Genomic DNA, 24,145 nt, shown 5'->3' with positions numbered 1-24,145 from the left:
AGAGATGAGCACTTTTCTGGTTTACAGAAATTGTTGCGAGTTAATACATTCAAGATGATGTGACCCTTAAATACAAAGGATGTGAAAACAACATGAATATTGGGTCTGCTCTTTCATTTTCACCTGTTGGACTAATTAAATGTATAAAAAGATGAATATAACTACATAATTGTATTTAATTAAATAGATAAAAATATATAAACATATAAAAAGAAAGAAAAGCAAACAAACAAAAATAACAACCCACAGATCGAAAATAAAATCAAAATTGTCACTGAACTTTTAACTGCTTTAGTAAATAGGCTAAGCAATATTTCCCTGGATTACTTTCTCCATTTGTACAGAGAACGTATAGTTGCCACAGAGACTGGTATACGTGAGCATGGGTAACATAAAGGACGGGAGAGGGAATTTGTCCTCCGAATTTTCAAAGGAACCAGAAATCACTATCTAGGTTAGAGATGCGGCTGGGGCGGGGACGAAGCCTGAGGACTCCCAGGCGTGCCCCCAGGGGCCCGCTTCCCAGAAGTGCTTCGGGGACCCGGCGGGGCCGGGACCCCGCGGAGGGCGGGGGCGGCCGCGCTGCTCCGCCGGGCCAGCTCCGCTGCGCGGAGGCAGCCCTCCGCGGGGGCGCGGCGGCTGCGCGAGCGGCACCGCACCGCGCTCGCCCCTCCGCGCCGAGGAGCGCTTCTACAGCCAGCAGCGGAAAGAGCGACATTTATATGTACCTATAGAAAGGCATATATATATATAAACGCAGCCCAGACTGGTGGCACACAGGCTGCGCGAGGCTGCTGCTTAAAAGGGAGCCGGGGAGGAGGAATTAAAATAAGGCACGAAGCGGTTTTAAAAATAGCGTCCGGGCGGCTGGGAGGTGCGGCACGCAGCCCCCCGGCGGGCGGCAGCGCGGCTCCCGCGGCGCCGGGGGCGGCCCGGCCCGGCCCGGCCCGGCCCGGGGAGTTCCACGGCTGCCTTGTAAGGAGCGCGGCCGCCACAGGGCCCGGCGCCCTCCCCCGCTCCCCGCCCCGACTGTCCCCCGCCGCCGGGAGCGATCTGCCCGTCTCCAACTCTCTCGCCTTCTTTCCTCCTCTCCCTTCAGAAGGAGCCCCCACCCCGCCTGCCTCCCTCCTCCTCCTCTTTCTGCTCTGCAATCAAGGGAATAAATCAGGGAAGGACACACACACACACACAGAGAGTCAGCGGAGATCTGTTACAAAAGTAGCCCTGATGGCGGCGGATCAGATGAAGCTGGAGCTGCTGCTGGAGTAGCAGAGAGTAGAGTATCTCTCTCTCTCTCTCTTCTCTATTTCTCCTCTTCCCCCTCTCCACCCACAGATCTCCATCGTTTCTCCTCCTCCTTCCCACCCTCGGCCGCGCTCCCGCTTCTCCACACATCTCTGGGCTGCGCCTCCTGCGAGGGGGCGGGTGGGGGGGAGCGGAGGAGGCTTTAAAAAACAACAGCCCCCCCCCACCACCACCACCACCACACACACAATAATTGAATTTATTATTATTGCCGTCTCGCCGGCTTGGGGAAGGGGAATCGATCTTCGATCAGGAAGATGGCTGCTGGCTGGCTGCTAGTCTTTAGCCTGACACTTTTCCAGTCCCTGGTGATGAACCACTCCTCGGAGGGACCTTTCCCTTCTGCCACCACGTAAGTCCCCGCGGGGTCCGGGGGTCCGGGGCGGGGGGCACGGCCGGGGCGGGGGCGCACCTCTGTGCCGGGGAGAGCGCGGCGCCGGCGAAAATACAAAGGGAAATAAAGTAAGTCCGGGCGGAAAGTGGCTGTGAGGTAAAATTGCAGGGTTTCGGCTGCTTTTGCTTGGGGAAGAGTAGTCACGGTAGCAGAAGGTCCCTCCGGGGCGGTCGCCGGGAGGGGAGGAGAGTGCCCCGGTCACGGCCGGCGGCGGTACTTTTGAGGTAAAGGCTTTGCCTCGCAGCCCCGCTCCAGAGCAGATCCCGGCTCTAAATATACCCCCGGCAGTTCGGCCGTGCTGAGAGGAAAGTTTCGAGTTATACAGAGCCCGCCCCCTCCTCCCACAAAGGTTATTTCAGCCTGGCTGGAGTTTTAACACTATTTAAAAAAAATAAAAATTAAAATTAAAACTTTCGCAATTTTATTAAAATTCACGCAAAAAGCAGATTTTCTTTCCTTTGTGCGGCAGGCATGTGAAACAGGCAGGCGAGCATTGCTTTGAGTTTTGAGCCTATGCTTCAGCTCACTCCTACCTGGATGTGTTCCAGCGCACACCATGAATATTTTGACAGTTGCAGGGTTTGTTTTCTGTCCGTGGTTGTTGGTGGGGTGTTGTGTGTGCGCACGCGTGTGCCACACCAGAGGGGTTTTAGCATGCTTAAAGCAACACAACTAAAGAACTGTTTTCTTCAGCGTTGGCCTTGCAAATCGTTACTTCTCAAAAATCATCTTTGCGAGATCTGATGGATGCTCTCGGTGCAAGCAGCTTCATGTTTTTCGTGGCCGTGAGATAGAAATCTTTAAAGCACTGCATACTTATTAACATGAAAGTGTTGCCCAAAGCGGTGCAAAGATCACTTAATGAAAGCATGCACTAAAAGAAAGGCAAAAATAAGCCAGTACATCGTATTTGAGATTAGTTTACAGATTGGGGGGAAAAAAAACCCAAGTGCACAACAAAACACTATGGAGTAATGACTGTGTTTTCTTCCTTTTTCTTCACCTTCTTATTTTTATATTTTTTTTTTTTTTGGAAGGACTTACCTTAGTTCCTGAATCTGGGTTAAAGCTACCAGGAGGTAACTTTTAAGTGGATGACTCACTTTAATGCATTTTATATAAGAAAAACAGTGCTAATGGTAGTCTTCCCTATTGTTTAACGCTGGGTGGAATTTATTGCCCTTGTTCATCCTGTGCAGAAGGATGAGTTTACAGCAATTACCAGCAATGCATTTTCACCAATTAGTACTGCTGGTAGGTTGATATAATTGGATTCAGTTCTGAGTATCAGTTCCATTATGAAAGACTCAAAGGGATGCTCGCACTGTTAAATGAAAGAAAGGAGTACGAAGATAAGTGTAAAATAACCACTTAATATCTTCTAAGTTGAATAAGTATAGCCTTTCATTGAAGGGAAAATTATCTTTTAAAATATTATTGTGTTGCAGTTTATAAAGATTTGCCATGTAAGAGCAAGAGTGACAAAACACAAAGCCAGGGCTTTTTAAGTCAGTGCTTTTCTTGTGTTTGAGCTCCTGTATTTACTGTTTCTTATTGAGCTGATAAGGTTATCATACACAACTAATTACAATTTATCTTCTACATAGATTTTTCTAGTTTTAAAAGAGAAAGAAATATGGAACCTAGTGAAATTAAAAAAATACTGTATAAAAGGTATATTGTATAATTTCAAATAGAAGTCTAGATCACTTTTTAACATAACATTACGTGATGTTTCCTTGTAACTGTTTTTGTCCCTCTGTCCATGTTTGCTAATTCCCTTCAGAATTTACCTTTACTGCCAGTCATGATAATAGAAATTGTCAACAGGGAAACATATTATATACTATAACTTTAATTATAACTATACCTATGATTAAGTAATTCAGAAGATGATGTTAGTCAATAACATTTCCATGTTCTACACAATCTACTTGCTGTTGGCTTTCTTTTTTCTCATTATTATTCCATTGAAATATTGTAGAAACAATCTATAGCGCCTGTTCATCCTTCATAGTAATGTTTCCCCTTTGAAATTAAATCAAAGTGCAAATGAGGCTTAGTTCATTTAGAAGACAGCACAACAGGTTGATGCAGGGAGAGCTGCTTTGCAAAAAGTAATAATGTAACAGGTGAAAGAGAAAACAATTTTTGGATTCTTTTTTAAGACTTGACAGTAGTGTTTTGTTTCCTAGTATAGATTACAAATGGGGAAGAACAAAGAGAAGTGACGCAAATGCCCTTAATGTGAAAGATTTTATATTTTAAGAATATTAAAAATAGGAAAAAACCACAGGAGAAGAGAATAAAGGAAACAAAGGATATTAATAATTGAAGAACTGAAGGTTTGCTGATATTATGTTCTTAGCTACCTTCTTTCTCCCCATTATTTTCAGTTTCTTTTTCTCTTAGTTAAAAAATTGGTCTGAGGAAGCAGTATTTCCCAGCTGTTGTATGGAAAATGTGCATATTCAGGGCTATATAGTTCATAATTTCATCAACAGCTCATTATTGTACAATTACTTTTCCTTCAGTCATCTGTTCCTTCTGCATCAGTAAATATTTTAACATGTGCTTTTACTAAAACATTCAGAAGTCCTTATCACCAATACAGTAGTATACAAGTATTTAACGTTTTTAGCAAAAAATGCTGAAGGTTTAAGCAATGCCTGTTTGATAGAATCTCAGTCATTTGATTATTTTTACTTCTCTGACAAGGCAAAAAGGCTCTAATATATTTACCCAGCAATGTATAGAGAATTTCAAGTGAAAGATTGTGCTGTATGAAATGAGAGCCTTAATTTTTCATTGCAAATCTGAGCAGGTGGTATAATCGCATTTGTTGCTTCCTGTGTTGGAATATTTCACCACAAATATTGAAAACTTTTCTTTAATGAACTATTTAAGTATAGCGGTAATTATGTCTTGATCTTTAGCTATAAGGCTTAGCTACTGATGGATATATATTAGGTTTCATTAAAATGTATCATTTTCATTGTATCATGTATTAGGGATCTATTATGTATTGGTACAGGATATCATGCTCTTACTTTTAACATAGCAACTCCAAATACTTCAATTATACACATAGCACAGCAGATATTTTGCACTTATATGAGAATATTGTTGTATACGGTACTCCTGTCACTATAACCACACTACTGCTAACACAGTACGCAAAGCAATTCTTTCTTTGTAGCCATATATATTTATTTATCATCTGCATCTATCCAGAAGTAAGGAAAAAAATACTATTAAGTAAATGTAGTTTGTATGTTTCCTGATAAAGGTAGTATAGGACTCTCTTTCTATTCTTTTATCTATATTGCATCAAAACAGATAGTCTTGAGTTTAAAAATATGTTGTAACTCCTAAGTATACTTTTGACACAGTATGTCTTAGCAGTGTTGATATTTTTACTGATACTGAGTAATGTACGATATAAAGATGTACCTAGTGCTTTCTGATGATAAACCTGTCTGTACTCATTAAAAAAGAAAAAACAACCAACAAAACAAAACAGATATTTTAATTTTGATAAATCTACAGATGAAGCCTTTCAATATCAATAGTACTGTTTCTGTAATTACATCATTCTGGATATAGTTTAATGTCTGTTTTTATTTTATTTTCTCTAATTTTCCTCCCCCACTCATTTTCTCTCTTTCCTTTATCTTTTATCATTTTTTCCTCCTCAGTCACCTGTTCTGTATGTAGAGATTAAATTATACATTATATTTGAGATGGATATGATACTTAAATTGGTGTAAAACATCGGAGGATAAAAATAATATACAGAGGATAAAAATAATATACATAGGAACATATATATATATAGATATGTGTATGCTGGCAGGAAATTTTTAGAAAAGAAGTTGTGTATTCCCATTTTTTATTTGCATGAATCATCCTTACTGTTTTTGTGTCATTAGGACAACTCAGGGAAGTCTATATGAGTCATATGAATTAGGGCTTGCACAACTGGGACATTCGTATTTTTGGTTTCTGCACATGGACCTAACAAGTGTAGGTCTTGTGGAGAATGTAGCTGGGCTTGGTACACAGCGTAGCTTTCTATATAAAATCAGTGACCGAATGTAGATAGAAGGTATTTATGATGTGTTCTTTTCATCTGTTTCTACTGTCAGACTTACGGATTTTGACACATCTCATATACATATAATCTCATTTTTAGCATAAAGTCTGTGATAGAAGAATGCCAATTTTATTGCTGATGTTAATTAGAAAAGACAGCTGCATTAATGGATTGTAAAATATCAGGCTCCTTCTCATTTGAAAATTGTATTTTCCAATCTCTTTAAAAATCGTCATTATTAGGAAAAAAATAATCTGCTGAAGTGTACCTTCGTATCAGTGAATTGGAAAGCAAGCCAAAAGATGTAATCTACTTAGAATCAGAGAAGTGCAATATCACCTCTTAGTGTTTTCTCCGCAGCACATGTCTGAATGCTGATTATTATACATTATGCAAGATGTATAAACCCACCGATATTTTAAAGAGTATCACTCCAATCCATTCTTCTAGTAGAAACATACTTAAAGATAAGTGCGAAACAGCTTGTTGATTGGTGTTGGTTTCTTTTTGTGAGTGTCTCTGTGCATGTGCTGGTGATAAATGCAAATTATTTGGATCCACAAAGCATTTTTCTGTTTTACATATTTTATGGTGTAAATTGTGAATGGGTATTTTTTTTTCTTTTTTTGTTTCCCCTCTTAGACATTTATGCTGGGGCCTCAAAATTAACAAATTCTATAGATTTACATTTTATTAAGTATGAAAATTCAGCTGAAAATGTCAAAATAGATACTGATCATAAGAGACGAAATTTCATTGAAATAAATCAGCATTGTAGAGGTTCTTGCCATCTTTCATGTTGCAGTGATGCTATTTTCAGAACTGCATTGCTCATACCCTGCAAAATGATTTTATCCAAGAATTCAGCTGCTAGAAAGAGAGCTGAAGCTTGGCAGCACATTAGTCTGAAATGTATTCATTGTTAAATAGAAGGCCTGTTGTACAGATCTTAAAAATATTTATCTAGCAGAGCATTTTAAATTGATGGAAGCACGGTCAAATTATTATTACTTTAATCTTTTGTAACAAAGAAATAAAACAGACTATAGTTGCCCACTGATAGCTGTGATCTGACATGCTTATGCCTTTATTCTTTCTACCCTTCTGCGAGAATCCTTTACCCAAGGTAGTATTATCTCCTAGACCAATGTTTGACTTAAACCTCTGCGAGATAGGGGTTGCAGTTTAGGAGCATTTTAGTAGTTTAAGAGAAAAATGACTCATTCTCTCTGTTGTTGACCATAGTAGGAGCAGAATTGGGCCCCAGACTGTTTTGTACTTCTTTGCAGGAATACATGAGCTTTTGATCCCTGTATGCTTGGGATGCATGTTGTGCTTAGAGTGCTTATAAAGACCTTAGTGACAAAAGCTGGTATTATGGGCTGCAGAAAGTGTTGTTTTCTAATGCCTTGTTAAAATATCTGCTTTAAAAGAAGAAAAGATTAACCAGAACCCGACACTGGAATAAAATTGTTGGACCATAGCTGTAATTCGGTAAAGTCAGATGCCATACTTTATTTATGTCTTTTACAAATGCTGAATCAGACTTCTTGATAGAAAGAATGACAGCTCAGTGTCCTCGGTGTCCTGAAATCTAGCATCCTGAAAACACACAGAACTTAAGAAGTACAAAGTAATAACTGCATTTCTGCCCCCACCCCTGGGCAGCGCCTGTGCGTTGTGTCTTAGATCACTCTTAGCCCATTCCCGCGTCAGCTTTTTCATTCCGTCTACAGCTGCTGTAAGACAGGTATCAATGAATAATTAAATTATTTGCATTTGAGATTACAGCTCTGATTTACTTCTTGTTGCATCTATTAAATAGCCTGATCCTACTCAACTTTTCTCAAACGTATATTGGGCAATGCTCTGTTCTGTAGGATCAGACCAAGAGCTGTATTTTGCATCAGTTGTGCCATTGCTTACTATAGCAAATTGGTCATTGCTATTAGAGGGTGTTGTGATTCTTCTTTCCCTCCTGATTTCCAATAGTAAAAGAGAACTGGAATCAATACTGTTTGCAGAATATGATTTTTATGTCAATCCGTACTGTGTAATGCACACAGTAGTGATGCAGGAGTGGCTCACGTTTAAGGTGCAAATATGTAACACTGATAGTGAAATCATTCTCAACTACATTTATACTTCAGTGATGTTCGTAGTTTGGATATTCTCAATTTAGGGCCAGACTATGCTGCTTGTACCCTGAAGTTAAAAAGTCCTGTTGATATTCTCAGAAAAAAAATTTCAGTGTAAGAAAGAGTGAAGATTTTCAAAATATGCCTCAGCACTTTTTAATAGCTAAAAATTAATGGCATATGCCTGCAGCAATTCAGCTCAAGAGGGATTTGTCTTTTCCTTCTCCAGTGCTTTCCAAACAATTTTTTGACCTACTCTGCTTCTAAGCAAACTCAATGTTTCACACCTTCCTTCCTCCCTCCCAGACTTAATAAGTTTTCAGGGTGAAATGTAAAATATACTCCCTCTTTCACAAGCACACTGTGACAAGAATATGGCTCACCGTTTGGTAATGTTACACTAATGATGTTAGGGAAAAGACCACGGTTTTCCACTTATGTCCTTCCTTACAACACCTTTCTCTGCGTGCCAAAAGCAAACCGATGACAAAGAGCCGAATTTCTGTTCCTTGTATAATTTTTGCTATTTATTTACAAAGATTCTAACAAGTTTATGAAAAAGATTGACATTATTTTGCATCAACAAATCAGCAAGCTTTTGCAGTTAATTACAGTAATTCAAAATCAGACTTTTTTTTAATCTGAGGCAGGCCTGAAATACCCATAGAATATGAATGTGAAGTTATAATATTGCTGACTATTATAAAAAATGTTTTATTGGATTTTTCACCCTCTTTTTAAATTACATTCTCACTCCCTCTCATTTGAGAGTTGGTCAGAACAAGAACTGTAGTCGGACTTTGTAAGAGATTTCTACATAGTGACTTAAGCATTTTTCATTTTTGAAATTTCTTCTGTTTCTCCAGAGCCATAAATGTTGAGCCAGGAATGCAGAAAGAAGAGGATTTTTTAAAGAATGTGTCCAATGGATCATATGGGCTAAGAATAATTTTTTGCACAGCAATCATTACCTTTAACGTGGAGGTATATATTGGATCAGTGATCCTTTTTTCAGCCCTCATGCATATAAAGCTACAGTTGAAGTCTATGAGCAAAGACTCTCAAATTTGTCTATTATAATAAATTCTGATTCACTTTTGACCTGATTTGTGAAGTCAATAACAACACAAAGGAGTTGCTGAGTCCACAGTCTAGTTTTTGTAGCAATCAGATGATAAATCACGTTAATTTTCATTTAAAGGAGAAAAGCTAGACTTGGTTCATCCAAACAATTTTCTAACTCAAGTGCTCCTATTTCCTCTGTGCAGCTCCCCACTAGACTGGTCTAAAAGCTCAAAACGTTCCTCAGCGACATAATCTCTCCCTCCCTTATCTTTACTGGGATTTTTATTATATTTTGCTAAGCATGGACTACATCTTCTTTCAAGTAAGCATAAAAATAAAGTTATAAAAGTTCTCCGGGTAAGGGTGGCAGGACTAAGGCCTAAATCAAGGCATGCCATTTTTCTCAATTGTCACTTGTAATACCGTGCTGCATTTTTCTTTCTGCACTAAGGTAGTCTTAAACAAACCAGTAAAAGGGAAGTTTTCTTCATTCTTGGAATGCGTAGAAATTTGGCACACCAGGCTTGTGTTGGCTTTTGATTAGAAATTCAAACCTTTTCCATAGGAGGAAACTGAGTCATGGGGGCTGTTCTGTCGAAGATTACTAAGTGAAACATTTTGAGTCTGAGCTGGAAGAATTGTGTTTATCGATACTGCAGGAAGGATGGAAGTAATGAAAAAGAGATGACTGGAAGTAGGAATTACAAAGTTAGGGTTTTTACTATTCCTTCCCCCACTCTTACAGGTGAATAACTTACTCCCGCACATGTAGATCCAATATCCCATTAGACTAGTCAAAATGTTGAGGGACAAGTTCAACAGTGCATTAAAAGGCAAGTTTTGATTTATGATATTCTGATGTGGACTAGTGGGAAAAATGGTTTATTTTATAAATGGCTGAATGAACCCTCACAGTAATTGTTTTCCCCCAATGTGGATTTGAATAGCCTATTTGGTAGAGGTCTTGTGGATCCTAAATACAGTCCTATACTTGGAGGCAATACTCTTTACTTGGGGAGTGCTCTGCCCTATGAGATACGTTGATACTCTGTTTTGTAAGTTTAATCCAGAAATGTGGTGGTTTCCCATGCCGTTGTTAATGCAGGTGTTGCTTTTTTGCAGTATAAGGCTGGTTTCCTTTAGTAGATTGAATTAGTAAGTATTTAGAATAATTCCTGCAGAGATTATTGAATGTCCATATTTTCTGTTAGCCTCATATGTAATTTTATTCTTTTTACATATGGATGTAACAAGTCCATTAGACTTTTTTTCAAAGACAGGTTAAAGTGAAAAGACATACATGTAGGAATGCGTGGTGAGAGAAGATGGAAATTGAGTGAAGCGAGCAATGAGCTTTCTTGCACCATCATCTTCTGTGGAAAGTTATCCTTCGTTAGGATGGTTAGCTGTGTGTGTATTTCCTAATGCAGCAAGTATTTCTTGATCTGAGACTTTTCCCATAAATGAATTCAGTAGCACCAATTTTGGGGAAAAAAAAAGAAAAAAGAAAAAAACCCGAATAGAAATAGAAGAGGTAATAAGCTTTTTTATTTACTTTCATTTAATCAGAAATATTCTGATTTTGTTTTCTGTGATGTACATCCTGAATTATGTGTATCTTGGCTGAGCTCTTTATCATTATATATCTCTCCCGATTACTATCTGCCTCCTTTTATCTGCCTTGCATTATTTCTTAAGTTTTGTACCTTAGTTTTCCACACTAATTTCTCTCAGTAAAGTAGGAAACTCCAGTATTTTGCCATTCAGTCAGGCAAGGGTTTATTGTCAAGATTAATTTGTTAGCTAACGCCTCTAAAGCCCTCTGTAGTTGAAAAGTGTTGTTAAGCTGTTAAGCTTTGTTTATTAAGATGTGTGTTTGCTATATTCCCACCTTACCTCAGAAACTTGCATGACCAGACCTTTCCTGGGTGGATAATACCTCTGGTTTACCTTGTTCTCAAAGGTTTTTTTCAATAGAATCTGTAGAAAAGCTACCATCATATCTGCTTCTTTTGGTAACTTGAGATCTGGGGAGTTAGAAGAAGTTAATCCCCACGATCTGTACTTCTTGGATGTACACAGATTGTAAAACATAAGCTTAACAGCATTTTTAGAAACTAACAGGAGTCAGCAAAAATCTGCAGACAGTATCATGAAAAGAAGCCAGCATATCTGACTCATGCCAACGCTGCGTGCTGGTTGCACTCCTTTGCCACATTGCAAATCGTTGTTCTCACTGTTGAAATCACTTGGAGCTGTAGATGCCCAGTTTATCTGAAATTTGTACTGTGAATATTTTGTACTTTCTAATTAAAACAGAGGCAGTAGGTGGATACAATACTAGCCAAGGGCTCGTGACACTTGAGTTCATTATCCTGATCTGCTACCCGCTTCTTTTGCAGCACTGGCTACTGCTGTTTTTATTCCTTGTGTTCCCATTTCTAAGATGGAAATGACACCCCAATTGTCATCCTGCTTGAATAAATGTGTTGCATATTTCAAGGTGTCCTGCTTCTGTAAGAAAGATATTCATAAAAGTACATAATTAGTGCTATTTAGGTGGTCCGGCATCAACTTATTTCTGTTTATGGACTAGTAGCATGCCTAAGATGATCCTTAGCAATCACTAATTACCTGATAATCACCAAGGCTGTTAAGATTTCAAGCAGGAGTAACATAGTTTTCATTGCAATTATTTTGGCTTGCCACAAACCGTAGCAACAGAAGTGTAGTCTTTACCAATTTTTTTTGTTATTTACCAAGCCACTTTTCTTGGTTTAGCATCTTCTTGGATTAGACTTTTATCTGTTGTGAATATATTTTCGATTATGTGGGTAGATATATAAGCTGGGAGAGGATCACTAATATGTGCAGGAACATGTCTTAAGGAGGTTTCACTATACTATATACATGGGGAAAAGCTTTGCGGTAACTGGAAGCAGAATCTGGTCCTTATAGTCACTTTTGACTGATTAGAAATACATGAAGGATTAATTGGTTTGTTGCATGACTAAGAGTATGTCTCAGGATATACTCTAAATGTCTTTGGAAATGATTAGGTACTCAATTTCATCCTTCTTTGCACCAGTGTAATTTCGGCAAAATGAGTATCAGTCCTGTATCATTTAATTCCTGAGTGCAAGGATGAATCCACATAAAATAATTTCTGATTAAACACATACAGGTTTCATCGCAACGGAATGAGTCATCACTGTCAAGACCTGATTGTAAAAATTATATAAAATAAAATGTAATACATGATCGTATTAGGCTATACAGAGGGGAATAGTAAGATATCACAAAGAAACCATGCGTGATATCAGATGTGGTCATTTGTCTTCCTTTTAAATGATAAGCTCTGACACCACTTCATTGTCCGTGCCCCACTGAGCAAGTGTCCATGTAAAAAAGAACTTCTTAATGTGCCGGAAGGCATTGAAAAATGTTCCCCCAGATTAGGAACAAACACAATTTTATATAAGCATGGAATTGTAAGGAAGAAATACTTTCCTTTTCAACATACTGCAACGTCTAGTAATGTGCTGGATAACTGTAAGTGGCTTTCACAAATTTATTTTGTGGTTTCTTTTTTTTTCTTAAGCAATTAGTTCTAGAGCTCAGCACTGCCATTTGGAATGGTAGGAATGATAGAAGTCTTATTTTAACCCCTCATTATGCACAACCGACTCATTCGTTCTTGTGGTATGAAATCTTGATTTTTCAGGTAATTAGGTTTAAAATCATCAAGAAATTTACAGACAAACTTTATATTTTTTCCAATGAAGCTGGGTTTACTCTGAAAGATGATGTTGGTACTTTCTGGGGACATGAGGTGAAATTCTGATGTGATAGCTGTTTTGCTATTAGAAGCACTGGGCCAGTATCTTTACTTTGCTGTGTAAATGTTCCTAGTATAGATACACTCTCCCAGTCTGTAAAATTAGGATTAAAAGCACCCATCATTTTCTTGCATGGATGGTGAGAGATATAATTAACAAATAGCCATAAAGAATATTGTAGTGGATGTATAGAACAATACTTTTCTTGCAAATATTTTGCTGATAGTGATTTTTCCTTTCATAACTCCATTTATTTATAGAATAAAATACTTTTATGGCCTGCAAGGTAGTTTTGCACAAAAATGCTCAGTTATTCTTGTAGATATCCATGCTTCTACAAACACTTTATGTATTCAGTAGTGATGCTTACAGCTTCGCAAGCACAGGTTAAACATCAGTGATTAAATATTTTGTTCCACATATCTAACTACCTGGGGCTCTATTTCTTTTTAGTGAGTAGTATTCTATTCTACAATTGTCCCATTACTCTCCATGGGAATAATCTGTTTATAGAATAAAGTGCTGATCAGTCTTTAAAAAAATCTAAGTTAAAAGTAAGTTATCCAATTGTAAAGCTAAACAATTGAAAACTAGGAAATGCAAGATATTGAAATTGCCTTATAGCCTTAAATTGTTTTCCCTATACATCTTCATTGTGATCCTGTCTTCAGCTAGAAAATCAACCATTATTTTTTGTGATAGAAACACGTTTCATTGAGGATATGAAATAGATATACAAGGGCAGAATTATGCTTACATGCACTTACATATTAAAATGAAGATTAATTCTTATTTTGGTTATTTGACTTTACAGCTTTTATGATTTTGACTTAATAAGAGGTTTTTTCTATAGTTAATTATTCAAAATGCAACTCTGGTGTAAGACTAAGATGACAGGTGGATTTTGTAGATAACTTTGGTAAAGCTGCAAAGGACGTGCCTTGTCTCTGGCACTGAAAACCTAGTAATAACTTCCACTACATGGAGAGATTGCAGAAGCATCTGTCTCTGAGAATTGAAAGTAAGGTATTAGCCAAAAGTTGTTCTTTGAACCCAAAAGCTATGGTAAAGATACCCTACGCAAAGAGATGTTTTTGAGATATGTTTGGATTATTGCTAGGACATTGTTTCACTGCAGAAAGAGAAATCACTGGCTGATCCTGTGTTTTTTATGCTGTGCGACTTCAATAATTGGTACAGCCCTTCACTGGGCAGGAATTATTTCTTAGCTGGGATTTTTCCTGAAAATTAACAAACAGGAAATGTCAGCAGTATACCACAGAAATACCGACTGTTCTAGTTACCTACGTGGGTAAGAAACTCATGCTTCTTGTGTGTCTAGCTCTATATTTAATCTTCCGGTGATTTTGGGAGCAACCATATCCAAATTTAAGAGATTTCACCAATACCTGAAATTTTAGATTTCTGGTATACCAGATCCAGATTTCATACACTGACACTTAATGACGTGCATTTGGATAGAACTTATGCAAGGCTTTCTTAATGGCCAAATAGATAACTTGCAAACCAGGGATCATCTGCAAAATGACTCCTTCAAAGACTGCTTAAAATAAAGTAGTTCTTCATTACCTACAATGAAACATCCCTACAATTTCTGCTAAATAATGAAATAAACCTTTTTTTTTTTTTAAACTTGCAGTATTGTAAGTGTGTTTTAGTCCAAAGTCCTTAAACAAATATATGATAGGCAAATATAGACAGTATGAGGTACACAGTTTTGTTTGTTGCTGTGGAATGAAGCTTCTAATTCAACAGTAATTTAGATAGATTCCAGTTTGTGGTTTGTTACTACGTGATTTGACACGGACACACACCCTCCCTGTGACATTTCTTTCACCTGGGAAAATTGGATAATGAACTAATGAAGGTTTTCTTGGCTGATAATGCTGTCTATTTTCAGAATGGAGCAATTACACAATCTTTTTAGTACTCAATGTCTATCTAAACAAAATCAATGCAAAAATAAGGGCTATTTACAGTGAAGTTATTTTACATTGTTTGTGTATTTCTCTGAGAGTCTGAAATGATGCTGAAATGATACAGTAAAAAAATTCTCAGGAGCTTTAAAACCGGCAGTTTAATGGCCACCTGATTTTTCTCTGAGCTGAAGTAATTCACCACTATTTGTCTGCGTCCATACAAATGTAATGCCTTATCATTGCTATTCTATGCATCTCAAACCTAGACATGGTTTGAATTCATATGGTTTCAAAGTTGTAAATTAGGGCTGGATTAAAGCTTTCAAGCTATTTATTTACAAAAATAAAACAGGAGTTTCAGGGTCTGTGTTTTCTATTCTTATCCAGGTTTCTCTTTCATCTGTGAATTCTTCAAAAGGGCATAGAGAATTGTTTGGACAATGCTTTCAAAATGTAATATGCTGTGTAAGTGCTGATTTTTACTATTACATATCAGAGGAGAATAAAAGTCTGAATACAAATTGCTATTAGAATTATGGTAAAGATGAATGCCTATTCAGGCTATCAGCTACTTCTCAGACTTTAACCTACAAATTAAGGTAAGGAAAATTCAGATTAAATATACAGAATGCCTTGATAGTACAACTAGGTAGCTTGTGGATTCATTCTCGAAAAGTTTTCATGGTGCTTCTGAACTGCTAAGCTTCTAAATTTGTACTGAAGAGAAATCTGAAAGAGCAAAAGCTCTCTCCTGTATTACTTGGGAGCTGGACAGTACTTTTTCCATTGCTTAACTGTTTTCTTTCCAACTGTTATATTATTAAAAAAGAAAAAATCCAAAAATCTTTTCATTTTTAAGTTCACTTAGAAGGTATAAGTATAGCATGCTGTCATAATATGATTCTCCATAAAACATTTCTACTGTAGACTTAGACTTTCAGATTTTTGGATCAAATCCTGCATTAGCTAGTTCATCTGAAGGAATTATCACTAAATGAGTCTGATATAACATATTCCCTGGAAACATTCAAGGTCAGGTTGGACAGGGCTCTGAGCAACCCGGTCTAGTTGAAGATGTCCCTGCTCATTGCAGGGAGGTTGGACTAGGTGACCTTTAAAAGTCCCTTTCAACCCAAACTATTCTATGATTCTATATTTTCTTTCTTGATTTTCGAAGACTTCTTTCAGTAGAAGATTTGTGAATAGTTTTAAAGGCTTCTATATATGACATCTTTGTTGCCAACCGACTCCAAAGAAGTACTATGATGATGACTTACATCCACTTCTGTCTTAGGTCACGTCTTTTAATGAAATTAAGCTTGGCCTTTTCTGTTATCATGCTATGGGACAAAATAATACTAAAGCTGCATGGAAACAGTCTGTCATCCCCGATTTTTGTGTGGTGGTAAAAGAATTTCAAAAAGTCATGGAAAGAAAACTATTGCATCATTTATTATCTCTCCGATGCATTCCTGAATATAATTTATAATATGGCTGGATTTATTGTATATAATTCAATTTAACCTATGTAAATGATGCAGTATCTCAGACCAGGTGACTGAGTGTTCCTCTATACAGACCTCAAACAGCAGCAGTGCATGCATCATATATGTGTGTCTCTGTTCTTATTAGCATAGTACTTGGAAGCTCCAGTCAAGAAACAAAACACATATTATTATGGATTCTGTATGACAGAAGCTTATGAGACAAAGATCCTTAGACAGAAAGTTTGGCATGGAAACAGCATCCCCAGTAATAATAAAGCAATATAGTTTATGTCTCCTGAGGGTTTTCTCTGATAATACCTGTAGGGGAACAAATAATGGCGGGGTAATATTATGTATACTAATGTGTGTGCACCTCTAACATGATGCAAGACAGCCAAATCACTTTCTATAATTTTTTTTTCCTATGTGTTCATAGTTGTTATCAATGTAGGACAGACGTACTTGTAATGCAGGCAGACGTTAAATGGTGTTATGGTTTAGTACCCAAGAGAATGGTATAACCTCTGCCACAGGTGACACCGTTAGTGATAGATAGGACGGAAGAGTAATTTGCCCAATACTTGGTACAAAGCTCTTAGTCTTTTGTAAATGTATGTTCTCACCTTTTAGGACTTCATAAAACTTTGTAGATCTCTCTTATCATTCTTATCCTGCAGATGTTTTTGCATGTGAATATTTCTGGACAGTCTGGTTGTGCTACAAACAGTAAAAAAAAAAATATTTGTAGGACTGGGCACAGCTAGTTTATTATAGGAGCTAGATGCATTAATTTATTACAGTACCTCTAGTATGGTCCTGTTCTGTCTTCAGACTATGGTCAGTTGAAGAGAATTAAATTTCTGTATCTCAGCTTCAATGAATTTTTGACAGCTGTTCAGGCTGACATCCTTTGTATGAGTACGCTGGGGTTGCATTGGTTTTGATGGGAGTAGCGTGTGATATGTTTTAACTGTTGATGCATGCTTGGCCTTATTTCTGTGTGCTAGCATTATTATTGATACTCTACAGCAGTATTATACTTTCCCATTATGATGTATGGTAATAACTAGTAGGATATTCTGTAACTGCAGAATTACAAATGATTGAATATTAATCTACGTGACATCCAAAGAAAAAAGCACTAAGCTTTTAAAAAATATAAACTATACTTCAAACCTAAATTTATGAAGTCCTTTTATAAACTGCTAGTAACTGTGTGACCTTAGGCATATCACATCGTTATCTTTGCCTTAGCTAGTCGGTCTGCACTATGCACATCATTGCCACTCTGCACCAAGCCAGGCACAATGACTTGCTCTGGATCTGATTTCCAGCAAGTATTGAATCATTTAATCCTGTGTCTTTTAAACTATGGGGGAAATGCATGGATGTAGATTGCAAAATTCATGTTGACGTCAGTAAAGCCATAATTTTGCCCTATACAGTTTGAAGTTATTTCTGTGACATTAAAGTACATGGAACTACTGCATGCATGTGTTGATCATATACAAATTTCCTCCATGTGCCTTTAGTTCTTTATTGAGCCAAATGCAAGTTCATTATCTTCCATGTGTTTTTATATTCATTTGCTTCTTGCTTCTGTATAATTAAATTTAATATCCACATAAACATTAGTTTATGTAGATGAGCTAAGTGTAACTACTGACTAGTGGTTAAAACTAGCTGGTAGGCAAATAATTAGGGTTACTTTTGAGAAGATTCAGAGGTATTTATGCAGTTGCCTTCTGTGCTATGTGTCCAAACTGAAATATCCACATTTATAAGTATTTACCATCTTTCACGAGGACTGAGCATTTTCTCTCACCCAAACATGCACATCATTAATTTTTAACAAATAAATATGCATTTCATCTGCTGTTGTTGGGAAAAAAAGGCTTTTTTGTTTGCTTTCTGAGAAAGTAATGGTTAGTGAAACTTAAATTAAGCTTGGCCAGTAATAGATATGGTTTGTTGAACACTGGGGAATACTTAAAGGCCATTTGGTTTCCTTTTCTGAAAAAGAATGCAGGGAATCTACTGGTGAATCAGATATTGTTTAAAAGGTTGCTTGGATTGTTATAGTGTGAGTCAGGAAAGGCAGAGTGAAATTCGGTTTCTTTGTTTAGGAATTGCCATGTAGCATTTAGAAAGGGGTGTGTGTGTAAATTTAAATAGCATGATTTTCCCTACTTCCCCAGCCGTGCTATGTCTTTATCCCTAATCTGTATAAACCCAAATATTTCTGCTTACTGGGAGACCAAAAATTTGAAAGGAGTGGTGCACCTCAGGTGGGAGGAAGGCAGCAGCCATGTGTTGAAAGCAAGCTCCTGTTACAGCTGGATGCCCTTCCATTTGAAATGCAGTACTCTGTTATTCTGTTTAAAACAAAGAAAGGGATCTGAAGCCTTTACAAAAGGATTATTAATTGGTTGCATCGTGTCATTTAAAGAAACCTATTTGATTTTCCTGCTGTTACATTCACATATGTATCTACGAATCATCAGTATAGTAAGAAGTGCTGTCAGATTAGCAAACGGAGAGCAGCCTGGATTCAGACAGGTGCCAATCAAAGCCAGAAAGCCCATTTCCAGTGACACTGCTAAGCACGGGGATGAATATTCGCTGGAGTTCACTTTGGAATGAAAATGTTGCTGCAAAGGCCTCATGCTTTCAGCTAAGGAGCAGCAGGGAAAGGGATCCACCTGAGGAGCACAGGTTTGACACAGTTGGACTGCATCCAGCTTTGAGTATTGCTGTGGCTTCCTGTGGGAAGCCGGAGTCACTGATAACTAATGAGGTCCATACCCTGTTCAGAGCGCTTGCTGACAGCATGTCACTGAGTAGTGGGGTAATATAAATAATAAGATTTTGCTCTGTTTTCTTTATTGCTCTTTGTTGCTTTTATTTTTAGCTCCTTGCTACAAGGGATGGGTCTCTGGATTGCTTGCTCTGGTGCATGCACTTTCTTTTTCTCTGGCTGTCTCTCTCTGTCTCTTGACAGGTGTAAGGAGGATCCTAAATATAGAAGCCACCCGTCAGTTGGCTTCAGCAATCAGCAAGCACTGATTTAGCATTTCTCTTAACCAACTAAGCTCCAGAACAGTGTTTCTTTTAAATGTTTATAAATTTATTCAATTACAAGCTTTCTTTAAAATTATTAGCAAACCAGGTTATGCTATAGCGTGAAGAATATCATAAGCAAGCATGTCTCAGAAGTGATAGTTGTCAGGAATGGCTCTTGCAATGGAAAGGAGAGAAAAATGCTTTTTAAAGAACTCCCATATTTTAGCAGTTTAGTTAATGGTGCAATATCTCATTGGGGAAAACACTGACACTAGGTGTAAGTACAGTCTCCAGTTTTTAGATGAAGGAACATACTTTCAGACATAAATAACTGTACACTTTCCTATGAATGTTTCCTCAGGAGAAGAGACTTAACTGCAAGTGTACTGATTAGCTGGGGTTTACTTTGCTATACACAGAAATTAGGCACGTAGTGAGAAATGCAGTTGTCCTGGTACTGAATGTTTATAGCGCTCAATAAAAGTGTTTTTAACACAGAGTAATATTTTTCATGATGTACGTTTATTTATGCTTCTGTTGAGGTCAGCACAATACTGATTCTTAAAAATTAATTGGCCAAATTTAATATATTACCATTGCAAACAGTTCTCATTAGGATATTTGAAAAAAAAAAAGAAAGAGCTGCATCACTACATTAAAGACAACTTACACATTTTGTGTTAGTCTGTAGGCAGGCATCTCAAATTCTTTCTCTTCCCTGTCACCAGTTGCCATTAATATTCATAGAAATTTTTCACAGTCTACAGAGAAGAGAAGGACATCCTAAAATTCAGTGTTTAATTGTGACAAGTGAGTTGCATGTGATGAAGAACCTTTTTGATACTGATTTGCTTTGATTTTTATGTTTTATGATTGTAATACACTTCTAGGATATTAAACATTGTGTGAAACAGAGGAACACAAGTGAAGTCAGTGCCTTTATGTGGCTCAGAAAGGCAGTAGTACTTTTTTCATGATAGTTGTAGTGGTTACATGTGGTCTGTCTGGTTGTGAAAAATTCTGTAGCAAAATATAGCATGGGTTTGTTATGCTTATGTAAGGTTTTATTTTTGGTAACCTGTTCTCCCTATACCCAGCCGTGAGAAACAACCTATTCCCCTATTTCTTCTTTTACTGTTTTATAAATCGGTATAATTTATTGCAAGCTTCTGCCAGGTCTGGGATGTCTGTTTCAGTGGTTGATGGACAGTGATTCAAACCCCCAGAAAGAAGTAAGAGGGCTGCTAAGTAAATTAGCAGGACTGGCCCTGAGAAAAGGAAAAACGGTTTAAGGTAGAAGAAGTTTCCAAGAAAAGGATGCTTTCTCAGGTTTGGGACAAGAGATACTGGGATAGGTCTAACTTTCTTGATACAGATAGTCTCAAGCTTTATACCTGAAAATCCAAACTGCATCTAATGCACCTTCTGGGTGGAAGCTCTTTTACATTTCACAGATCAGAACTTGAACCCGCTGAAGCCTAGTAGTTTTGGTTATGAGCTTGAGTTTTTGGGTTCAAGGGAAACTGAATATTCTTTAGTATGAACTCATGTGATCTGACTGTGACTTAAAAGAGCAAACCAGAATTGCCATAAGCTGATAATGCAGGTACCTGAGCACAGCTTTAGCTGCAACCAGCGGCTACTATGGTAGGCAAACTCATCTTTGCTGAGGTATGAGCCACCAGGTTGGAAGGCAGAACTGCTTGTTTAAAAATGCTTCTGCATCTAATAATTAGAAGTTTACTCTCTCCTCAGTCCTCCAAATTTATTTTTCATTGTAGCACTATGTTTTCTCCAGTTGGCTAGAGGCCTGGCTAGATTCTGTCTGCCTTTGGCATATTAGTTGCTGAATACAGTGGGAGGAACTTTTCTGCTGAATTTATTTTACCAGCCTCATGTTTATTAGACAGAAGAGGTGGTAGTCTGCTCTCACAAGCATTGTCCTTTAGTCACAACATAGAGGAGCGGTGTTGTGGCTGTATGTCTACAGGGTTCTTCTTCACTCTTTATCCAGGACAGAATCCATGTACTCTACTTTCACCTTTGTGTTTTCATAGTGTGGTGGGCTGACCCCGGCTGGACGCGAGGTGCCCACCAAAGCCACTTCTATCGCTCCCCCTCCTCAACTGGACAGGGGAGAGAAAATCTAACGAAAGGCTCGTGGGCCGAGATAAGGACAGTTTAATAAAGCAAAAGCAAAGGTCGCACACGAAAGCAAAGGAAAACAAAAGATTTTATTCTTTACTTCCCATCAGCAGGCAATGTCTGGCCACTTCCTGGGAAGCAGGGCTTCAGTACGTGTAACGGTTGCTCTGGAAGACAAACATAAGTAACGAACGCACCTCGTCCTCCTCCTTCTCCTAGCTTTTATTGCTGAGCAGACGTCATATGGTATGGAATATCCCTTTGGTCAGTTTGAGTCAGCTGTCCTGACTATGTCCCCTCCCAAGATCTTGCCCACCCCCAGCCCGCTGGTGAGGGGGGCAATGTTGGAGAGACAGCCTTGATGCTGTGTGAGCACTGCTCAGCATTAACCAAAACACTGGTGTGTTATCAACACCTTTCTGGCTACCAATACAGAGCACAGCACTAAGAGGGCTGCTGTGGGGAAAATTAACTCCATCTCAGCCAGACCCAATACACATAGTCTAGATGATACTTTTTCTAAATAGAATAAAAAATTGGGTCAGATGACTTTTTCCATCAACCTCCACAGGCATTAGATCAGGTCCATATCAGGATTATGTGAAAATATTTCTATTTTTGTGTATTACATCCTAAAGGTACATGAAGAAAAAAATAGTATTTGTTCAGGAAAATTCATACTAAGACTGTTCTGAGCAAAATATAAGAAAAAAAAAAAGCATTTAGATTGTGAGAGTTAGGAAACTACCTTCCTATTAAAAACCTTTTTTTGTCTACCTACCTCTCTGTCGAACTTTTGATCTTTCTATCCATCTATCTATCTATTTACTGAGATGAAGTTGGGGATAAGAAATAGTGCCTATAACTGGATTAAGGATGTAAGAAGGTTACCAAGAGGATGTAAGGGTACTTTGTGAGCAGAATGACTAAGATTGTTAATAAAAATAGACCCACTGGTCGTGTTACATGCTTGGTAATATTGTGCTTGAAGTGCAAATATATGGAACAAAAAGAATCACTGGGAATCTGTAGCATTAGGTAGGGGTGGTTTGCAGTGCTGATAATGATACAAATATATATTTGTCCAAATAAAGAGAGGAGGAACTCTAGAAGCAGAGTTCATAATCTCTTACGCTGAAGTAGTTTCTGAAGTGATACGCACTTTTGTATGCACACATTTTGGGTACAAGGTAGGTTTTCTCTCCCCTCTCTGTGCTAGTCATTAGAGCCTGGCAAGAGCGGTCAGGTTGGATGATGCACAAACCTCGGGCATTTTCAGACAGCAGAGTTACAGATTGGAGGTATAAATCTTGAAAAAAGCACAGTCAGTTATGATTTTCCCACAGAGAGAAGGAGCCTTTCACTGTTTTCAAAACAGACTTGTGACTAACAGCTAGCTGTATAAATAATGGAGATCTTGTATCTTATGTGATACATAAGAATTATCCTCTCAAGCTGTACGGTAGTCCCTTAAGCAAACGAAGTATTTACTTTTCAAAGGGCTGGATAGTTTTTAAAAGGTTTTCTTTACTCTCGTTTAATAGTACTTATATTACCAGAATTTACATTTAAGCAATTTCAGACCTTGTGGGGGACATCAAGTATTTCATTTGTTAGAGTGAAAGTAATATATGTCCTCATTTTTGAATTCTAGTCACTACTTTTAAAGGCAATAGTGAACAAAATCCTCTTATGAAGCGTTATTCCCATACTCTTAGTGCAGCGATGTTTTGGGTTTGTATCCTGTGAAATAGGATTCTTCATGGCAAGAGTTACATGGAAGAGGCCAAATTCAGTGCTGTCAAAGTAAAAGGTTCAGAAAACAGATGGGCAGGATGGCGGTTTTAAGAAGCAAGGAAGAACTGTGATCCTCATGTCTGAGTGCAAACCTACGCTGTGGCAATTACATAGTATCATCTTTTCTGTCATTTCTGGCTTAGGATTTACAGGATCTCAGAACCTGTAGGTCGGACATATGCCTCCCGTTTTCCTTTCCTTCAGGAAAAAAAAATCATTTTTAAAGATTCATATTTCTAAATGTTTCTCTTTGTGTTGAAGATTGAGACTACTTTAGATGTTATGAAACATATTCTTTAATGGAAAAACCTACCCTATATCTCTTCTGATACCTCGTTTTGTTCTTTGTAAAGCTATTGCTCTTACATGATAGCAGTCCCCACAAAACTTTGTCCATTCCAGGCTAAAACTCAGATACCTCTACTAAGAAAATGAAAGAGTCGGTACTTCAGGAAAACAGATCCTACAAATTAAAATTATAATCTCTATTAAGAGAAAGCAACAAACAACTGTGTGCATATAGTCTGATTATGTATGCTTTTTACAAACACTTTATAGACCTGGAGCTTTGAGTACTTATCTCCAAATTTATTTAGAACATTTAGCCTAATCCTATGACAGTGATGTACACTTACACAGCATTTTTCACCAAACGACGGTCAGAGCGCAGGATCTACGCGAGTGTCCCTTGTTGTGGCAAAGAGTGGCTACAACTACGCTATCCTGCTCCCCAGGTGTTGGAGAGCCAGTACTGATCCAACAGCTGTCCCAGGATAGAAGATGTCAGTGGTATGGAAGGCATAGGTTGCAAAAGGTATAGCAGATCTGGTATAGGTTCATAGCTTTCTCCTGTGAGTCTTCATTCATATAGGCCAT

The 24,145-nt window shown here is 37.9% G+C and overlaps 1 protein-coding gene across 3 annotated transcripts in view; it reads left to right on the top strand.

The window, feature by feature from the left end:
- Window positions 1-1,562: 1,562 nt before the first annotated feature.
- CACNA2D1 (calcium voltage-gated channel auxiliary subunit alpha2delta 1) overlaps window positions 1,563-24,145 on the top strand; it is a 434,743-nt gene continuing 412,160 nt past the window's right edge. For 2 of the 3 annotated variants that reach the window (XM_050894497.1, XM_050894513.1), the window contains exon 1: window positions 1,563-1,657. In XM_050894497.1, the coding sequence (XP_050750454.1) occupies window positions 1,563-1,657 (95 nt within the window). The remainder of the gene's footprint in view (window positions 1,658-24,145) is intronic. The other variant, XM_050894504.1, reaches the window with a different exon arrangement.

The sequence above is a fragment of the Gymnogyps californianus genome, chromosome 1 (assembly GCF_018139145.2).
Source record: "Gymnogyps californianus isolate 813 chromosome 1, ASM1813914v2, whole genome shotgun sequence".
Taxonomy (NCBI): domain Eukaryota; kingdom Metazoa; phylum Chordata; class Aves; order Accipitriformes; family Cathartidae; genus Gymnogyps; species Gymnogyps californianus.
This window is presented reverse-complemented; position numbering and strand designations above follow the sequence as displayed.